General features: G+C 34.2%; 1 protein-coding gene across 1 annotated transcript in view; it reads right to left on the bottom strand.

Annotated features, from left to right (window-relative positions):
- ADAMTS20 (ADAM metallopeptidase with thrombospondin type 1 motif 20) overlaps nucleotides 1-22,803 on the bottom strand; it is a 150,091-nt gene that overhangs the window by 98,680 nt on the left and 28,608 nt on the right. Inside the window, exons 5-9 of the mRNA XM_049783876.1 lie at nucleotides 20,560-20,801; nucleotides 11,198-11,281; nucleotides 9,591-9,715; nucleotides 8,553-8,593; nucleotides 1,694-1,799 (exon numbers count right to left, since the gene is read on the bottom strand). Of these exons, the coding sequence (XP_049639833.1) occupies nucleotides 1,694-1,799; nucleotides 8,553-8,593; nucleotides 9,591-9,715; nucleotides 11,198-11,281; nucleotides 20,560-20,801 (598 nt within the window). The remainder of the gene's footprint in view (nucleotides 1-1,693; nucleotides 1,800-8,552; nucleotides 8,594-9,590; nucleotides 9,716-11,197; nucleotides 11,282-20,559; nucleotides 20,802-22,803) is intronic.

Below are 22,803 nucleotides of genomic sequence, written 5' to 3' on the forward strand. Positions count from 1 at the left end.
GCAACTATAATGTTGATCAGTAGCAGACTATTTATTTGGCGAGTAGCTGGAAAATTAAAAATTTGTATTCTAGACCAGTACCTTATAACATGGACATAATGTTCACCAAAATTACCTGCATGACAAAATGCATTACAAAAATTACAAAATACCTGTCCTGAGGAAGAGAGATAGTACCGGGGTAAAGTCTCTTGCCTTGCATTCATTCAATCATAGTTCAATTTACAGTACCATATGTGGTTCCCAGAACACTTCCATAGAACCAGGCATAAGTCCTAAGCATATTCAGGAATGACTTCAAAACAAAACAAAATGCCTGTCCTAGGAGATGTATGTGGCCAGATAGGAAAAGGTAATATTTATACAAAATTATAGGCCACTGATGATTAACACGGTATCAATAGTTTTAAGATATAAATTATTTTATTAGATGTTCCAGAACTGTTTCTTGTCTATCAATAGGTGAATCTAGGCAGACTCAAATAGTCAAAATATTTATATCAATTATTTATCATAAAACAATAATATTAAATAATTCACTGATCAGAAATAAATTCTACTCATTTTCTAAGTATTCACATATAAACTTGTGTTTAAAAGGAGCAATAAAATAAATTGATCCAGGTTATTTACTGTTGGTATCTGTATTTAAATCAGCCTTTAAATTAAATTACTTTCCATATATAGACAATGATTTTCATGACAAAAATAAATGCCTAATATGGTTTTCTGTAAAAACAGATCTCTACTAATTGGCAGCCTTCAAACTGAGAAATAATTTTCAGTTGTTATGTGCCTGCATTCTCTCAGTTCTGTTTCTTACACTGTCATCCACTATAAGAAACAACTTAAAAATCTGAGTTTATCATGAGGTATAAACATGTCAACAGGGGACTGAAGAGGCACTATGGTCATGATTTTGAACATTTAAATTATCCCAACTAAATTTTGATATTATAAAGTAATTAGGTAAAGAAAATGCAGTCTAAAAGAGGTAACTTTTACTTCTACTCCTAACAAATAGAAAATCAAGAAACAGAAGTATATTAATATCTTTATATATTTTTGAAATCATTTTACAAATTAGTTCATAAATTTCTCATTTTATGGAGATCAAAATATTACAAGAAACCATTGCTTCTATTATTAGAATTCTGGCACATTTTTAATAATTTATAAGATTCTCAAATTCTTATAAAGAAACAAAATGCAAACCAAAAAATTCTATGAAATTGATCAAAGGACTTCTGAAGAAAAAGTTTCATGATTAGAAATTCAGGCACATATTTTACTGGGCCTCTGAGCTATAAACAAGAGCAAGTTAGTATTAAAATATTACAGGAAGAAGATCATCTAGAACCAAGACCTCTTCAAGCTTTCCAATTATACATACCTAGTCATATATAAGTCATGCATAAGGAATAGAAGCCAGAAGTACCTGTCATGTATGTATTTAAAATAGTAAATGAAAGCAAACTAATACACAAGTTCTAGTCCTTTACTTTGTTCATCTGTACAGCTCATCTGACACAATATACAGATCATGAAAAGCCAGGGACAGCATTTCAGGGGTAAAAATTGCACTCATATTTTCAAAGTAAGTAAAATTACCAATTATTCCATTGACAGAATTTCAGGCACTCTACAGTGATAAATAAATGGCACACTCCTGAGATGACTTATATGTACTTACACGTGCCCAAGTTCATGGGCTATGGTAAAGGCAGCGCTGAGTCCATTTTCTTCACTAACAGAGCAGCTTCGTAAAGGATCACATATGGTTCCTAATTCTGCTAAACCTGAAAAATTTGGCATTTGTATTTCATCAAACTAGGAAATGATATGAATATTATATAGTAACAACTAAATTTTAAAATATTTACCATCAATATGGCCACCTATAAATGGAAAAGTAGGCTATTAATGTTTCATGAATATTTCATAAAGAAAAAGTAAATTGTAGCTAAAATATTTTGAGAAAATTTTCTGAATTTTTACTGGAGAAAATACAAAATAATGAAACAAGCAATTTAAGAAGAATTTAAAAAAATTCGCCTGAGAGATGGCACAGTGGTAGGGCATTTGCCTTGCACACAGCCAACTTGGACAGACCCCTGTTCAATCCCCGGCATCCCATATGGTTCCTCGAACCTGCCAGGAGCAATTTCTGAGTGCAAAGCCAGAAATAACCCCTGAGTGTCACCAGGTGTGGCCTCAAAACAAAAAACAAACAAAAAATTTTAAATTTGTTACAGTAAGAATGAGTCAGGTTGGGCCCGGAGAGATAGCACAGCGGCGTTTGCCTTGCAAGCAGCCAATCCAGGACCAAAGGTGGTTGGTTCGAATCCCGGTGTCCCATATGGTCCCCCGTGCCTGCCAGGAGCTATTCAGAGCAGACAGCCAGGAGTAACTCCTGAGCATCACCGGGTGTGGCCCAAAAACCAAAAAAAAAAAAAAAAAAAAAAAAGAATGAGTCAGGTCATATTAGTGTGATTAATAATTAAAACAATGTCTTAGAAAAATTAGAAAAATTAGAAAAACTAAAAATATAGCACAAAATACTACAAATTTAACAATTTCTTTTTCTCATAAGTTTTTGACACAGTAAACAATTATTGAAGGTTTTTTATAACTAAGTATATAAATATATATTTTACAAATATGTATTCATATAATATAATAAATATATTGTATATTTAATAGTTATAGGTAACATTTTTGATAAATATACATATAAATGCATAAAAGAGTACCTGGCACTTAAAATACATTAACTAAAATAATTATGGCATAAGAATGACTTGATGACCACAGTGTGAGATATGACTATTTCTATAAATTTTCTTTTAATGAAGTTTTTCAATAATCCCTTTACCATTTAGTTTTAACAAGCAATATTAAGTGAAGTGCAAGGGGCAGTCTTAGGAGACATTGGGAACAATGGTTCAGATAATGTTGTATTGATGGTGAGACTGATTTTGGAACACTGAATGCCAAAATTAACTATACTATGAGGAACTTTGTAAACCACCATGTTTAAATGAATTTATTTGTAAAAATATAATAATGGCAAGAGTACTACTGTAAAGATTATACCAAGCATTCAGCAATTTTCAACTATTTTAGGATAGAAAAAGCATCAAGTATTAAGATCTATTTTGTGTCATCTAACAATAACAGGGCCTGGAATGATAGCACAGTGGTAGGGCATTTGTCTTGCATGTTGCCAACCCAGGACAGACCAGGGTTCAATCCCCAGCATCCCATATGGTTTCCTGAGCCTGCCAGGAGTGATTTCTGAGCACAAAGTCAGAGTAACACCTAAGCACTGCCAGTGGCTGTGGCCCCAAAATAAAACAAACAAACAAAAATAACAGGGAACTTGAATGTGTTACTAAAAGATAAAAATATTATGAACTGGACTTATGCTAAAAATAAAAATAATTAAGTTTACCAGTAAAAATAATATTGGACTTGAGAGACAGTACATGGAGTAACATACTTGTTTTGGTGACAGTTGCCATTGGTTTAATACTCAGGAACCTATTGTTTCCAAACATTGCCAGGAGTAATTCATGAGCACAGTACTAGTACTAGTAGTACTACTTGTACAAGTACTAGTACAAGTAGAGCATAGTATTAGTACTATGGCTCCAAAAACAAAACTACAAATAAAATAATCTATAATAATAAATTTTAAGTATTCATTACAACACATTCACTCAACAAAACTATTAATAAAATAATCTATAATAATAAATTTAAAGTATTCATTAAAACAACATATTTATTTATCAACCAAGTTAGCATATTACCTAAGAGACGTTCAACTTTTGAATCTAGGTCAGTGCTAATGCAAAGCAAGCGCCCTATGCTTGCACCACTGCTCTGGTTCCAAGGCAAGATTTTTTATTTTTTATTTTTTGGGCCACATCCGGCAGCGCTCAGGGGTTACTCCTGGCTCTACGCTCAGAAATTGCTCCTGGCAGGCTTGGGGGACCATATGGAATTCGGGATTTGAACCACTGTCCTTCTGCATGCAAGGCAAATGCCTTGCCTCCATGCTATCTCTCTGGTCCCGGCAAGAATATTTTTAAATTAATTTTTACTTGGGAATTTTTGTTTTTCATAAGACTAAAAAACTTCCTAGCTATATGAGTAGCTTTGTCTATTTTATATTTTTTCTTTTGTCAGGTTAAAACTGGATACTTTTTCATGAATATTCTGTTTATCCATATGGTCTAGTACTATTTTTAATTTAGCTAGTTACTCAACTTACACATATTAATTATTAGACTATATATGAACACTGTATTTGACTCCTTATATAACTATCTAAAGATCATATTTTATGCTTAAAATATATAAAAACTATCACATATCTCAGAAAGAATATTGCTCATAATTAATGGCTAGGCTAAATCATACTTTAAATAGAAATAATTCAAAGTATCAAAGTGATTATCAATCTTTCTATGTGATTAAATAAAAAGAAAATATTATTGAAAAACATACTTTCACATAATAGAAAGGGTTGATGTCTTTCCGATCAACACATGACTAAGCAAAGAAATGGTAAGTAAAAGCAGACAGGGATACCTAAGTAAAGAAAAAAATGATTTCCTGATGAATAGTGATTTGATAATCAACAAATTCTTAGGTATATAGAACAACATGTAGGCAAAACACTTCATGACATTCAGACTAAAGGCATCTTCAAGAAGAAAACTGCACTCTCCAAACAAGTGAAAGCAGAGATTAACAGATGGGAATATATTAAGCTGAGATGCTTCTGCACCTCGAAGAAAATAGTGCCCAGGATACAAGAGCCATCCACAGAGTGGGAGAAACTATTCACCCAATACCCATCAGATAAGGGGCTAATCTCCAAAATATACAAGGCACTGACAGAACTTTACAAGAAAAGAAAAACATCTAATCCCATCAAAAAGGGGGAGAAGAAATGGACAGACACTTTGATAAAGAAGAAATACAAATGGCCAAAAGGCACATGAAAAAAGGCTCCACATCACTAATCATCAGGGAGATGTAAATCAAAACAACTATGAGATACCAACGCACACCACAGAGATTGGAACACAACACAAAGAATGAGAACAAGCAATGTTGGTGGGGATGTGGAGAGAAAGGAACTCTTATCCACTGCTGGTGGGAATGCCGTCTAGTTCAATTTTTATGGAAAGTGATATGGAGATTCCTCCAAAAACTGGAAATCGAGCTCCCATATGACCCAGCTATACCACTCCTAGGAATATACCCTAGGAACACAAAAATACAATACAAAAATCCCTTCCTTACACCTATATTCATTGCAGCACTATTTACCATAGCAAGACTCTGAAAACAACCAAGATGCCCTTCAACAGATGAATGGCTAAAGAAACCGTGGTACATATACACAATGGAATATTATGCAGCCGTCGGGAGAGATTAAGTCATTAAATTTTTCTATAGATGGATGTACATGGAATCTATTATGCTGAGTGAAATAAGTCAGAGAGAGAGAAAGATGCAGAATGGTCTCATTCATCCATGGGTTTTAAGAAAAATGAAAGACATTCTTGCAATAATTTTCAGAGACAAAAGAGAGGAGAGCTGGAAGTTACAGCCCACTTCATGAACCTCACCACAGAGTGATGAGTTTAGTTAGAGAAATAGCCACATTGTGAACTATCCTAACAATGAGAATGTATGAGGGAAATAGAAAGCCTGCCTAGAGTAGAGGTGGGGGCGGGGTGGGGAGGAGGGAGATTTGGGACATTGGTGGTGGGAATGTTGAACTGGTGATGGGGGGTGGGTGTCTTCTTATATAACTGAAACCCAACCACAATCATGTTTGTAAACAAGGTGTTTAAATAAAATATTATTTAAAATAAATAGATCATACAGAATGTCCAAATAGTATCTATTTCAAATACACAGGGATAGTTGCAAATGCACAAATAAATTAATATGAAATGCTACATCAAAAAGGAAAAATAAGGGGCCAGAGCAGTGGCACAGGGCATAAGGCATATGCCTTGAGCATGCTAGTCTAGGACAGACTGCAGTTTGATCCCCAAGCGTCCCATATGGTCCTCCAATCCAGAAGCGATTTTTGAGCAGATAGCCAGGAGTAACCCCTGAGCGTCACTGGGTGTGGCCAAAAAAACAAAAACCGACAACAACAACAAAAAAGAAAAAATAAGGGAAATGGTTGACACTGGTGGAGGGAAGGTTTTACTGGTGTAGGGGTGTATATTTTATTACTGAAACCCAACTATAAACATGTTTGTACCTATGGTTCTTAAATAGTTATTATTATTTTAAAAATCATAAAATATCAATAAGTGTATAACAATTACTTGAAGAGGGGCCAGAGAGATAGCACAGTCGATAGGGCGTTTGCATGCAACTGACCCAGGACTGATGGTGGTTCGAATTCAGGCATCCATATGGTCCCCCAAGTCTGCCAGGAGTGATTTCTAAGCACAGAGCCAGGGAGTAACCCCTGAGCACCGCTGGGTATGACCCCAAAACCGAAAAAAAAATAACTTGAAAAAACTTACACTAAAATAAGGATAAGAAAAATGTATCTTAGCATAATCAAGATTATATTCTACAAACATACCAATAATATTATAAATGGCGCAAAACTTAAAGCTTTTCCTCTAAGATCAGAAATAATATCAGTTAACACTATTAATCAACATAATATTGGATCTTCTGGCTACAGAATACTAACAAAGGAAATAAAATGAAACCAACTTGGAGAATTGAAAGTAAAACTATCTCTATTTGCAGATCATTTGATAGTGTATATATAAAAGAAAAATTAAGTACATTAAACACTTTCAATACAGTTGCAATTTATAATATCAATGTACAAAATATTTGCTTTTCGATATACAATCTAGAAGAAAAATTCATCCTATTTCTAATCTATCTAAATTTATGTAGAGACTAAAGTTGGATAAATATTTGTATTTATAAATTACCACTTTAAAAATAGAATAAGTTGAGTTAGGGAGATAGCTCAAAGCACTGGTGTTCGTGCTTTGATTAGAGGCCCCATTTATATACTCAGTACCACACAGTCCCCTGAATAAATCTGGGAATAACCTCCTAGGTAGTCATACGCCTAAACATTATGGAAGGCCTAAAAGGTATGAAAAAACTATCATTAGATAGAAAGCTGTTCTGTGTACATGAATTAAACATAATACAAGAGCATTATATAAACTGAGTAAAATTGCTATCAATATCCTAATTAGGATCAAAAATCCTAATCTTTTATTCTTTTTTTCTTTTTTTTTCCTTTGGTATTTTTAGTGTTTTTGAACCACACCAGGTGGCGCTCAGGAGTTACTCCTGGCTCTGTATTCAGAAATCCCTCCTGGCAGGCTAGGGGACAATGTGGAGTGTCAAAGATCGAACCCAGGTCCTTTCTGGGTCAACCGCAAGCAAGGCGAATGCTCTACCACTGTACTATCTTTCTGGCCCCCTAGTGGGTATTCTAAAGGAAACAATGCGATTAAAATATATATAGAATCCAAAAAGATACCTAATAGCTAAAAATAATCCTGAGACAAAAGATGAGAACTACCATACTTTCAACTGCAAGCTCAGAAACAATATTTTAAGACAAAATAAAATTAAGAATTTGTAAATATAAACACGAATGTCAACAAATACTAATATCAAACACTGCACTCTAATATACAATGTCTGCAAAATGTTTACATAAAACTGTAAATCACAGTAACATGTAGGTTTCAGGGTGTCAAACAAAATTTAAGTGATATAAGAAAAATATATAGTTTAGGAGACAACTTTAAAGTTAACTTAAAGTAATACTAGTAATAAGGAAAATATATAAAAGTTACAAGCATATAAATAATCTTTACCTTGAAAAGGGAAAGTGTAAATAAAATTTAAAATTAATAACACATGTCCATGCAAAAAGCAAGATAGGAAGAAAATATTAATATCAACTAAGAACAAAAATTCATAGAATTATCTACTTATTAGGAAATCACAGAAAACAAAATAAGGACTTAATGTAGGCCATCTGACTATATTAATAAAATTCTATTTCTTAAATCTGATGATTATTCATGGCTAATATGACTATTAATTTTTTATTTACTTTACATCTGTATAAAGGTTGTTATAAAAATTCAGTATAAATCAAATATTGCATATTAAAACACTTGATATAAGCCAGTATTTTAAAGTACTGAGTATATAGTAAAGAGCATTAATATTAGTTATTATTATTAATTTTGCTTTGCTTTTGTGTCTTACTCTCTGGTGTTCAAGTGTTATATTGTAGAACCTAAATTCTTCACATTCTAAAGCAATGTTTTATATTGATTATTATTTTTTAAATTTATAGCACCATATTAGTTATTCTTTAAAACTTGAGATGTATAGAATTGAATCAAATAATACTTACATATATATTCTAAATTAATATGAGATGATAAAAATAACTACAATACTTTGATAAATAATTATATTAAACTATTTTATACTGTTAAATAACTTACCTAATGTGTCACATTTCTCTCTAGCTCCACAAATGTCTTCCCTTAAAACAAAATAGTTAAAGTATCTTTAGAAATAATATTGCAATAATTCATACTTAAAATAAGGTCTGAAGTAATTCTTTTCAATATCTAGAAATATAAATGGATATACTTCTGTGTATAATAAAGTCTATAAAAATAAAGTCTAGGGGGCTGGGCGGTGGCGCTAAAGGTAAGGTGCCTGCCTTGCCTGCGCTAGCCTTGGACGGACTGCGGTTCAATCCCCCGGTGTCCCATATGGTCCCCCAAGCCAGGAGCAACTTCTGAGCACATAGCCAGGAGTAACCCCTGAGTGTTACCGGGTGTGGCCCAAAACTCAAAAAAAAAAAAAATTCTATTTGTTTCCTCAGTTTTGATGAGATAATGTATATTACAGGTTAATTCTTTTAAATATACTTAAAAGGTTTTATTTTAGGAATTTAGAAAGCTTATATTCTGAGTTTTACAACATAGTGAAAGATTTCCTTTGGCCCGTCACCCCAATAAATAACAAATGTAAGATAAAATATCCTGGTAGCATTGGTATTGCTAAAATAAAGCCATAAATTAATGATGTACACTGGTGCTTGTAAATGCATAAATATTTCATAACAGCTAAAATTGTTCCTCATATATGTAGACTTGAGGAAAACCTAAAAAACAAAATCTATCCAGAATTCAGTCCCACACCGAGCAACAGAAAAATCTGAACATCAGATGCTTTTTGAAGTTTAAATATAAGAAAGTATGCAATGAAATAAACATGAAAACTCTTTCAAGTGCCTGAACATCAAATAGAGAACTACTCTCATTTCCTTAAGTATATTAATTTTCAAATATTTTCTAAGTTCTCTTCTGTGTCCCTAATAAAAAGGAAATTATTCTGATTCAGGTAAAAACATTATTTGACAGCCTAATATTGCTAATTATTTTGGAATCAACCATAACTATGGGCATAACTTTTTAAAAAGCTTTTATTCATCATATATTTAATATATGATACATATTTGTAAAATGTACCTAGTGATAAGAACAGCAGTATCATGGTGGGAAGGGTGAGCATCATCGAGGATATTCTGACTTTGTTGCCATGAACAAAAGTTGTGCAATGTAGTAGCAGCGTTAAAGTTGATGACTGGTCCTTCCTATACACAATAAATAATAAATATTTCATAATAAAAATTAAATTAAATAAATTAAAGATATAATATTTGTGAAAATAAGTTATAAAAATAATAATCATATTTTAACCTTAGAATTTTTAAAGAATCATTGCATCCTCCAGTGTCATTCCATTGTTCTTAAATCACAAGAGGAAAAATTATTGTCCTTCCTGTGAAGCCAAATTTAAGCTATATTTCTAAAATCTCATTCCTTTTATGAAAAATAATGTAATTTAGTTAAAAAGAACGTGGTTTAAAAATTTTATTGATAATTGGGTAGTAGACTGAAGACAAATTACCACTATTTGTAGATGACATATATGAAATACATAGAAGACCCTAAGCAGGGATCCTCAAACTATTTAAACAGGGGGCCAGTTCACTGTCCCTCAAACCATTGGAGGGTCTGACTATAGTAAAAACAAAACTTAGGAACGAATTCTTATGCACACTGCATATATCTTATTTTGCAATGAAGAAACAAAACAGATACAAATACAATATGTGGCCCACGGGCCATAGTTTGAGGACCACTGCCCTAAAGAGTCTACAAAAAAAATTCTAGAAACAATGAACCAATAAAGCAAAGTAGCCAAAAAAATGTTGCACTCATATCTACAGCAAAGCTGCCTGTACTTGCAGAGAAGGCATTTGAGAAGTAACACTTGTAGGGGAGGACATTGGAGAGTAACCTGAAATTAGGGTCCTGAAAAACTTTGGTCGCCTGTCTTTGTGGAACTCAGGAAAAAAAAGGAATATATCGCAAATATTATTTGAGACATAACTTCAGCTAACATTCTAAAGATATTTCTTAGAGCCTTTCTTAAAGATCACTCAGATTTAATTGGTGTAGATTCAAGTATTCTTTATTTAGTCTTACAAAACAATTACTACTCTCAAATCTAGCTTTGATGTTAGTCTACTGCAATCCTATCAAGGATTAATATTTCAGGCCCCAGTTCAGAATGCATGAATTGGAATAAGGCCAAAACAATAAATAGTACCAGTTTCTGGGAACTGACCTTGCAAGCTAAAATTTCAGATAACAAAAGTGGCTCAAGAGTGTGAAACTACTCTAGGTCAGAAAATTATAAATATGTAAAATGTCCTGAACAATTTGCCCTTGTTCTCTTTGCTTGGTAAAATAGTTTTGTCTGAAAATACACCTTGCCAAAAAAATTGAGTATAAGTAATTCACCTTTTGCTTGAATAAAAGGAACAGATCCTGAACCTAACTTGAGTCATTTGGCCTCTGTCTTTCCTGTCCAACTCCTGTGCATATACATTTACAAAGAACTCCAGAAAACCCCTTAGTTTCAGGACTAATCAGTTCGTGATACCACACTACCTAAAATATCATTTTTAAGAATTTATGGTGTGTGTATATACACATATATATGTGTGAATGTATCTTTCAATATTTTAAGTTTTCTATGAATAGTAATAATTGTACACATATCTTACCTGATCATTATGAATTACAACCAATTTCACAATTATAATGTTTATAAGATTTCCAATACTTGAGTCCTTATAGATTGCTGCAACCTGAAAGGAAAAATATAGGAATAATACTTAAATTGAAGATTTATTCTCAAAATAACATTGAAACTGGTGAAAAAGTATTAATTTTATGATTTAACTGTACTTGTAGGTGCAGTTTTTGGATGAACATCTAGGATATATTAAAGAATTCTAATGTATTCTTAAATGTATTTAAGTGCTCAGTGCGCATTACTTATGTATTCATTCAGAAACTCTAGAGCTGAACACCAGACTTCAACTTATTTTTTTCAAGTTTTCTAGTATTTTTAAAAACAATTCCAATGTGAAACCAAGTTGGTAACCATTATCCTAATTTTTCTCCTGAATGTTTTCTATGAACAGCAGTAGCCAAATCAATGAAAACTGAGTCAGAATACTAAATCTCAATTCTACCTCATTATGTGGTGGAACTCTCATGTGTTCAGAAATCCTGACATGATATCAATATGCATTAAACCACAAAAATGAGTCTTCAAGATGACTATTTCCAAACCACTACCCAAATCAGGAGAGCAATTTTAAGAAGGCTTTTAAGCAGTTACTTTATACCATGTTCACAAGGTTGTTTATAATATAGTTGTTGCTTTTTTTTAATTACCAATTTTTTTCCTGATGAAGCTACAGTCATACAATGTAGAATACCCTTCACCAGTGTGCATTTCCCACCACAAATGTCCCCAGTTTCCAGACTACCATCCCCTACCATCTCTCCTACCTTTCTCTGTGGCAGAAATTTGTCTTCTTTTTCTCCTACACAATCTGTCTCTTCCCCCTTTTAACCTTTTATACACTGTGATTTGCAATATTATTACTGGGTGGTATATAGAACTTTCAGCAGCATGTTCTTGTCCAGAGACATCATTTCCAACTATCATTGTTATAACTGTCCGTTCTCTGCCCTAACTGCACTCCCTTGCTATTTCTGACAAGCTTCCTACTAAGGACTGTTCAACTGGGTCCTCATTTTTAATTTATTTAATAAAGACATATTTGGTATTTAGTCTTTATTGGCTAGAGTTCCATATATGAGGTAAAGGAAATGATCTTTGATTCTAGAAAGCATGAAGTTTACCAGTTAGAAAGCCTAATTTTTTCTGTCCAAATAAATTCAACACAATATACTTTTTTTTGGGGGGGAAAGGGGGTCACACCCTATGACACTCAAGGGTTACTCCCGGCTGTGTGCTCAGAAATTGTTCCTGGCAGGCACAGGGGACAGTATAGGATTCAAATCACCATCAGTCCTGGATTGCTGAATGCAAGGCAAACACCCTACCACTGTGTGATCTCTCCGGCCCCAAACACAATATACTTCTATTTCTTGTGTCACATAGAGTACTATAAAAACTAGGCTCAAAACATTCCTGAACAATTCAGGAGATCATATTCTTAAATAAATGTTCTAGAACCTTTTATAACATCATAGCACAGGGGTCTCCAACTCAATTTAGCTGGGGGCCACAGAAGACAAAGTCAGGGTGAGGCAGGGCCACATAAGGGATTTCACAAAAAAAAAAAAAGTCCTCAAATGTCTTTAATAACAGTTTTAATTATTTCTTATGAGCATGAATAGAACTTTGAGTGAATATCATTTACAGTACTTCTGAACATGGCATCTTTTGCCTATTCCTTGCTGCCAGAGACTTGACACTTCTTACAAATCTGAACCACATTTGGCTTTAGAGAGGAAGCAGTTGAGACCCTCAGTATGGCTTGAAGATGATCATCATTAAGTCTAGACTTGTACTTTGACTTCTTGAAGTTCAATGTGAAGAATAACTTTTCACACAAATATATGCTCCCAAAAAGGCACATGGTGCGCCTGAACGTTTGGGAAAGCTCAGGGAAGCTGGGGGGCAATTCTCTCAAAAATTGACCATTCATGTCTGCTTTTCCACTAATCTCCCTGAACTTGGCTTTGAGATCAGAGTTGCATTGCAGGTCAATGAGCTCCATTTGAAGCACAGGAGGGGCATCTTGCACATCAAAGGAAAAGGGGTTCACAAAAGTTTGGAAAGTGGCTCTGTGCTTTTTGAAGTCTGCTAATCTGTGATCAAATGCCTTCTCTAGCTTAAAAATAGCATCAACATATTTCTCACCACTGAATGATATGCCTGCATCCACAAGTTCCTTGCATGCTGGGAAATGGCAAAGGCTTGTCTGAGAGAGCTGGGATTTCCATAGCATAAGTTTTGTGGAGAATGCTCTCACGTTGTCATAGGCAGTACTGAAAAGCTGCCCCGGGCCTTGTAACATCTTGTTTAGTACATTCAACTTATGTGTAATGTCAACAAGAAAAGCTAAGTCCATGAGCCATTTGTGATCACTAAACTCAGAAACAGCATTCCCATCCTTCTCCATGAAGGCTTTCACTTTTTCTCTCAACTCAAAAAATCTTTTCAGGACATTTCCCCTACTGAGCCAACATACCTTGGTGAAATAGAGCATATCTCCATATTCTGACTCCATTTTCTCTAAAAAAGCACAGAACCTCCTATGCTTTAAGCCCCTGGATCTGATTTTGTTGATGCATTTCACAACAACAGGCATCACATTGTCACATGGCAGGCATTTACTGCAAAGAGCTTGCTGATGGATAATGCAGTGAAGAGCAGTGGCCTTCTCTAAACCTCCTCTTCTAGTTTTTTTTGAACAAGTGCCACCAGTCCATTTTTCCTCCCTGTCATCAATGGCGCTCCATCGGTTATTATTCCAACAAAACTCTTCCATGGCAAACCTGCATTCTCAATGGCATCACACAGGTGCCGAAATGTCACATTAGCAGTGGTCTGGCCATGCATTGGAATTATTGTGAGCAGCTCCTCTGTCAATTCAAAATTGCAATCAACACCACGGACATAAATTGTGAGCTGTGCAGTGTCTGTTATATCTGTGCCTCATCAAGAGCAACTGAGTATGCATCAAAACATTTGGATTTCTCACACAGTTGATGAGAAATGTCACTTGACATGTCAGAAATGTGCTCTGCCACAGTGTTGGCAGAAAAGCTGATTTTGCTAAACTGACCTTTCTTTTCCAGACAGATAATGCTTGCAGCCTGTCACATGCATTTTTTAACAAACTCTCCTTCTGTGAATGGTTTCCCTGCCTTAGCAATCATCTCACTAACCATGGAACTAGCTTCGACTGATGCAACGTTCTCTTTGGTTGCTTTCTTAAAGAAATCTTGTTGCCTCATTAGATATGCTTTAAGACTGGCAACCCGCTTGGCTCTCTTCATTTCCTTGACATTTTGCACATTCCTCAGCATGTTTAGTTGAATAATAGCATTTCAAGTTGTATTCCTTGTGCACTGCAACTTTCTCTGAGCAAATATGACATGTGGGGATGCCCTGTTTTCAACAAAGAAATACTGCGTTTCCCACTTTTCCTGAAATTGTCTGTGCTCATCATCAATCTTTCTCTTCACTGCAGGCTTTGATGAAGTCATAATGAAGGTATGACAAAATCTAATTCTGTAATAAACTTCTCTCCCTTCTCTCCCTTAGGCCTCCGATAATGCAAAGGACAGCAGGCAGGAGCAGCGGAAATGACATCTGCGCTAGGTGCAAAGTATTCATGATTATTCACTTACCAAATATTCGTAATAAAAAAATCACATTAGTAAGAAAATAATCGCAAAAAATCGCATTAAACATTTGCATACCCTGAACGAAACTGCTCAGGGTATGCGAATGTTTAATGTAATATTTTTCTTACTAATGCGATTTTTATTGCAATTATTCAGTAAGTGAATAATCGTGAAGACTGCAATATTTGAAGACCAGCCGCAGGCCACAAAATGTTGTACAGAGGGCCGCAAATGGCCCACGGGACTGAGAGTTTGAGACCTCTGTCTTAGCTGCACAGTCAAAACTTATTTTATATTTTTTATCTTTAAAAATTTTATCTTTATCTTCTAGAGCAATGGCTGAAATGGAAGGTAAGTTTTTTTATGTGCAAGAACAGCCATCATATTACTGCTGATTACTGCTAATCTTACATAATAGACTGCTAATGCTTACATAGTAACACACCAGCTAACAAACTGAACAAAGGGTATTAGGAGAGAGTCAATATAGAAATCTCTACATGCTCGAAAACACATGTACCAGTGAAGTTTTTTTGTCACAAGAGAACAAAGTGGAGTAGGAATAACTAAAATACACATATAAAACATACACATGGGGTACTGCTCAGTGATTGAAGTTGATTCACTGCTCAGTGATTCGGTTGAATCAAGAAGAGTGATAAGAATAGATATTTTGTGAGGATTTTGCTATTTCATATTTTAAAACAGGAACTATGTAAATGTATATAGTTCATATTTTTGGGGTACTGACTGACCCAGAGGTATAGTGCAGTAGAATACAGTGCCTACATCACAAGACCTTGAGTTTAAATCCCCGGTTTATTATATGCAACACCTCTGAACATAACTTCCCTATGGTTGATACTGACAAAACTACTTGAGGGCTGCTAGTGATTTCAGTGACAACACAGCCAGTGTTTTGAAAGTACCACAAAAATTTGTCACTATGAAGCTTTGTTTGGTCTCAATAGGGAGGAAATGGTTGTTGAATCATGGAGAAGAATAATTGATTCTCTGCAGAAGAATTTACAATGTGATCTAGCCACCCATTAAGGAGACTCATTCTTACTACACAATATCTACAATGATGTTAGGTATAAAATTTGTGAGGTGGATTTGTAAAATTTGCTAAAATGGATAAGCTAACACAAACAAAAATGTAAAAGATCATCAGGAAGAGAGGTAAGGTGTCTGCCTTGCCAGCGCTAGCCTAGGACAGACTGTGGTTCGATCCCCCGGCGTCCCATATGGTCCCCCAAGCCAGAAGCGACTTCTGAGAGCATAGCCAGGAGTAACCCCTGAGTGTCACTGGATGTTGCCCAAAAACAAACAAACAAAAAAAAAAAAAAAACAAAAAAAAGATCATCAGGAAATATTCCTTACTTTGTAATGAAATAAGGTATAAGAAATAAATTTAGGATACTTTATATTTTATGGTCAGATCTTAAGATCTTAGATTTACTTTGAATTGACTCTTGAGTAGAGTTTGAGATATATGTAGCTTTAAATTTATGCATATGTCTATCCAGTTTCTCAACATCATTTGTTCCCAACATTCATTTCATATTGTTAATTCCTTCATCAAATTAATTGTTCGGGGCCAGAGATGTAGCACAGAGGTACGGCATTTGCCTTGGACGTGGCTGATCCAGGACGGACCTCGGTTCTATCCCCTGGCGTCCCATTGTTCCCCCAAGCCAAAAGTGATTTCTGAGCGCATAGCCAGGAGTAACCCCCGAGCATCACTGGATGTTGCCCAAAAACAAAAAAAATTAATTTTTTATAGATACCGTCTTTTCCCTCAAGTATTTCATTCTGACTCATTAATGAAAGAGCCTATGTTTATTGCAATATCATATTTTTGTTCACTATAACTTTGTAAGAACAGTCCCAAGATAGGTAATGAGATACTTCCAATTTTTTTTATTTTTCTGTATGGATTTGGCAATTCAGATTCTCTTCTGATTCCATAAAAATTTTATTACTGGCTTTCCTATGGCCTTAAATAATGCTGTCTGGATTGTATTGAATCTATATAATAGTTTAGTAGGATAGTAAGCATAATATTTTTGATTATTTCAATAAATGATCATAGAATAATTTTTGCATTTTTTCTGGTATTCTCTATCTTTCGTAAGTGACTTAAAGTTTTCAGGATATAGTGCCCCCACAATTCTTATTAAGTTTATTCCTAGACACTTAAGTTTTTGGATGCTATTTTAAATGGAAGTGGGGATGGCAAAAAAAGCATGGAAACTGTTGTGAAGTAAAATAGATAAGGGAGTGGGAGTAGGTGTTGGATTAGGTTTGTGTCTACGGCTTATCTATTTATAAGTTTGTAAGTCACAGCTCTTTAATTAATTTTCAAAAAATAATTTATAAGAAATTAGTCAGTGGTGATCCATTTTTGAAACAAAAATTACTGAGAATTGAAACTTACTGTCAACATGCTTACATAATAACACACTAGCTAACAAACTGAAAAAGGGTATTAGGAGAAAACTGAATTATCTAATAAATTACCACAGGTCTTCGGTAAAAAAGAAAAGTAAAAGAAATGTGAGTGATGATTTAAAAAAATTACATAAGGTTAAATTTGTGTTTGGAGAAAAATGGTAAGTGAGAAAAAAGAAAAATATGGGGAGAAGTAGAATGTCAGAGGGAAAAAAAAAAGTGTTCAGTAGAGAAAAATATCGAGATAAAATCTGAAATGACTGAGGAAAGATAAGTGACAGTAGAAACGTTCCTGAGAAGTAACAAAGTCACCTAGTAAAAAATGCAGCAGAAAAGATAATGTTTTTTTTTAAGTTAGGTTTAGGAGTTAGAGTTATCTGAGGGTTAAAATTAGGGATGAAGTTAGGTATAGGGTGAGAATTAGGGTTGGGTTAGGGTTAGGGTTAGATTTAGAGTTAGGGTTAGGTATAGAGTAAGGGTTGGTTTAAATTTAGGGTATGGGTTATGGTTAAGGTGAGTTAGGTTTATGGTTTCGGATTAGAATAGGGTTACGGTTTGGGTTAGGTTTAGGTTTAGGGTTAGATTTAGGGTTAGGTTTACGATTAGTTTGGGTTAGAGTTGAGTTAGTGTTAGGTTCAGTATTAAGTTTATTTTTTATTTAATCACCATGTTTACAAAATTTGTCATATTGTAGTCTCAGTCATAGAATGTACACTACTCTTCACCAGTTCAAAATTCCCACCACCAATGTCCACCCATTTCCCTCCCCAACCCAAATCCCTTGCTGTCTTTGACAGGCATTCTGTCTCTCTCCCTCACTATCATTTTTATGGTACTTGTCATGTGGTTAATGCTCTAGCTGAAATCATTGCTCTTTGTGGCAAGCTTAGTGTCATGTGCTGGTCCTCCTGGCATACAGCTATACTGACTTTGGATATTATTGCCATGCTGTTTTTTATTTTTTCTCTTGTATCCTGCAGATGAGTGAGACTATTCTGTGTCTACCCCTCTCCCTCTGGCTCATTTCACTCAGCATAATAGTTTCTATGTCCATCCATGTACAGGCAATTTGTATGACTTCATTTTTCCTAATTGGTGTGTAGTATTCCATTGGATAAATGTACCAGAGTTTCTTTAGCCACTCATCTGTTATTGGGCACCTGGATTGTTTCCAGATATTGGTTATTATAAATAGTGCTGCAATAAACACAGGGATGCAGAGGGCATTTTTTATTGTGTTTTTGTGTTCCTGGGGTATATTCCAATATGCTGAATCGATCATATGGGAGCTCAATTTCCAGCTTTTTAAGGAATATTCTTATTGTTTTCTCAAAATGTTGGAATAGCTGGCATTCTCACGAGCAGTGAATGAGAGTTCTTTTTTCCCAGCATCCCAGCCAGCACTGGTTTTTCTTGTTTATGTGATATGTGCCAGTTTCTATGGCATGAGATATCTCGTTGTTTTTATGAAAACTAAAAGAGAAATTTTTAAACAAACTGAGAAAGTTCTATGGAGGGAAATGAGTTATGAGAGAAAATTGTAATATCTAAGGAGAAAATGGTGACGGTAAACAAAAGAAGTATTAGGAAGGAAAATATTTCTTAGAAGAGCCTTAAAGAAAATTAAATTTAGAGATGCCATCCCTAACACATAAATACTGTGCTATACTAATATAAATTATATTCTATAGATACTGGTACCATCACAGCTAGAAAGGAATTTTGATATCTATTTAGTGTGATCTATCTAGTATGATTAATATCTGCTAGTGTAATTTTACAACCCCAAATTTGCCAAAGCAGCTATATTAGAGAAGTCAATTCCTTAAAAATATTTATAAATTATAATTTCATTTGCCCCAATTTTATTTGGAAGATATCACAAAAATAAATTCTCTACTCATGGTGCAGAATAAAATTCACATTCAAAGAGAAATATTAATGTTTCTAAGATCATCCCTGTCACATGGGTAAAAGAAAATCATTCATTGTTAAAAAAGACAATTAAACATTTTTTGTGGTTTCAGAAATTTCAATTGTTTTAATAGCTACCCACTTAGTGTGACATAATACTTACTGAGATTAAATTAAAACTATACAAGAAAAAAACATCTAACCCCATCAAAAAATGGGGAGAAGAAATGAACAGATACTTTGAAAAAGAAGAAAGGCAAATGGCCAAAAGGCACATGAAAAGATACTCAACATCACTAATCGTCAGGGAGATGCAAATCAAAACTACTATGAGGTACCACCTCACGCCACTGAGATTGGCACACATCACAAAAAAGGAAAACAAGCAGTGCTGGCGGGAATGTGGAGAGAAAGGAACTCTTTTCCACTGCTGGTGGGAATGCCGTCTAGTCCAACCTTTATGGAAAGTGATATGGAGATTCCTTCACAAACTGGAAATTGAGCTACCATACGATCCAGCTATACCACTCCTAGGAATATACCCGAGGAACACAAAAATACAATACAAAAATCCCTTCCTCACACCTATATTCATTGCAGCGCTATTTACAATAGCCCGACTCTGGAAACAATCACGATGCCCTTCAACAGAAGAGTGGCTAAAGACACTGTGATACATATACACAATGGAATACTATGCAGCTGTCAAGAGAGATGAAGTCATGAAATTTTCCTATACATGGATGTACATGGAATCTATTATGCTGAGTGAAGTAAGTCAGAGGGAGAGAGAAAGACGCAGAATGGTTTCACTCATCTATGGGTTTTAAGAAAAAATGAAAGACATTTTAAACAGTATCTCAGAGACAAGAGAGATGAGGGCTGGTAGGTGCAGCTCATGACATGAAGCTCATCACATAGAGTGATGAGTGCAGTTGGAGAGACGACTACATTGAAAACTATCATAACAATGTGAATGAATGAGGGAAGTAGAAAGCCTGTCTTGAGTACAGGTGTGGGGTGGGTGGGGAGGAGGGAGATCTGGGAAATTGGTGGGAATGTTGCACTGGTGAAGGGGGGTGTTCTTTACATGACTGTAATCATACAACTATAATCATATTTGTAATCACAGTGTTTAAATAAAGATAATTATAAAAAAAACTTTAAATGAAACATTGAAACATTGAAGTAATGAAACATTACTTTTGGGCTTCAACTTTCAAACAATTTGCTTCTATCTAGATTTTGAGAAAACTTTTTAAGTTAAAAATAACACAATGTTAATTTAAGAAAATTCAAATTATCTGATAAATTTACTTACAATTGACATTAGAGTTAGAACATAATGCTGTAGATTTTGTCCATGATGCTGAAACATTTTAGCATCAGCTGTAACCATAACTTCCACATATCTTGGATATGATAAAAAGCGTTTTTTCCTGGAATGTAACTGGCTTCCTCCATCTTCAAAGGATGTATTTCTTGAAGAGTGTTCAAATACTATATCCTCATTAATATTAAGATATCCATTCATGTTGCTGTAGTTATGAGAAGATAAACTGGCTTTCATTTCTGGCAGGAGAAAAGAATATAATGTGAAGTTGTTCAATTGGATGCATTTTAAAATACTGCATAAATAAATAAAACAATTAATCCTGAATCATATTTTCTGATAGAAAATGACAAAAAACGCTGTTATGAAATATACAATTACATAACATGATCATGTGCATTAATATTTATTCACTAAGATGTTTATTTTGGGGGCCTCGAACAATATTACAGTGACTAGAGAACTTACCTTGAAAAAGGCTGACCCAGATTCACTCCCCAGTACCCTATAGGGTCCCTTTGAACAACCAGGAGTGATCCTTGAGAACAGAGCCAAAAAGAAGTAAGCCCTAAGCACTATAGGGTGTGGCCCAATACCATTGGGGGAAGAGACTTTTTAGAATTCAATTTCAAATAATACACTTACAAACTGTATTCTGGCTTATTTTAAACTTATGATAATTCAAAAACATTTATTCATCGCTAAATTCAAAACAAAAAGAATTCAAGAAGCCCCTATATTTTTATTACATGAAAAATAGCATGTAAGTCACCTATTTCACTTAATATCATACAAAGTAACGAGGATAACAGAAAATTGAACTATATTTCAAAAAATTGCTGAAAGTCAAATATTTTATTAATTTTGAACATATATAAAATACTTGATTTTTTGCTTATAAATACACATAAGGATCACTTAACAATAAAGATAATCAGAGCAACCACCTTTATGTCCTATCTACATCTCTAGAAGCTACTTACAAATTTCTGATTATTTGTGCTAGTAGAAGAAAAGGTAATAGATAGGCAGGGGTGTTCTTGTATACTTGCTCCTCTTATTAACATAGTTTCCTTATATGCTGCTGATGCCCACACCACAAGGAGTGACCCCTGAATACATAACTAGAAGTAAGTACTAGGAACCTTCGGGTTGCAGAAAATAAGGAGTGAGGAGGATGAGGAAGAGAAGGAAGAAGAGGAAAAAATTCTAATGAAAAAAAAAATAGTGACAATATTTAATTTCAAACAACTTTAAATGTTTGAATAAGAATTTGACCAAGAAAGAAAAAAGGAATGCACTTACAAAAATAGCTAACATTTAAAAAACACTAATAAAATTAATACAATCATACTGGAAAATTTTTGTAAATTTATAAGGAAATTAGGAATCTACCCACACACACTGAAGTTCATTACAGATATAATCTGAAGAGAAGAAAAACACATGTCCAAAATAAGACTGAAAGATTCCATGCTAAGTCCACCATTAAGACAAATGGAACAGAACTGAAAGCTCAGAAATAAAACTATATGTATATGATCCAATGATCTCAACAAGATGACAACACCATTCAATAGATAAACAACAGTCTCGTCAATATATGGTTTTGGAAAATTGGGTATCTTCATGCAAAAGAATAATACTGGACAATGTACACCTCGGAAAAATTAAGTCTCAAAACTAAAAGCCTAAAGGTCATACGTAAAAGCAGAGGAAAATTTCTTGACATTGAATGAAAATGACAAATTCTTGGACATGAAATCAAAGCTTAGATGAAAACAACACCAAATGAGAGTATAACATTAAAGTTCAAAAATTCTATGCAAAAGACGCCATCAAAAATAAGAGTAAATGTAAAAATATACTTGCAAGTCATAGACTAAAGGAAATTTATTTAAATACATAATTGTGTTTTTTTAAAACTATAAGTGAGTTTTTCAGTTTTTATAAAAAATCACAATGAGGTTTTAATAAAAATAAGATATTTACAGGACAGTTTTTTTTTTTCAAACATGTTTGTATTTGGGTTTCATTTATAAAATAGAACACACCCCCTTTCACCATGGCAACATTCTCACTAATAATGCCCCCGATTTCCCTCTTCCCTCAATCCCTGCCTATATTCAACACAGGCATTCTACTTTCCTCACTCACTACCATTGTCATGATAGTTGTTAGTGTTCTCTCTCTCTCTCTCTCTCTCTCTCTCTCTCTCTCTCTCTCTCTCTC

The sequence above is a fragment of the Suncus etruscus genome, chromosome 11, assembly GCF_024139225.1.
Source record: "Suncus etruscus isolate mSunEtr1 chromosome 11, mSunEtr1.pri.cur, whole genome shotgun sequence".
NCBI classification, from domain to species: domain Eukaryota; kingdom Metazoa; phylum Chordata; class Mammalia; order Eulipotyphla; family Soricidae; genus Suncus; species Suncus etruscus.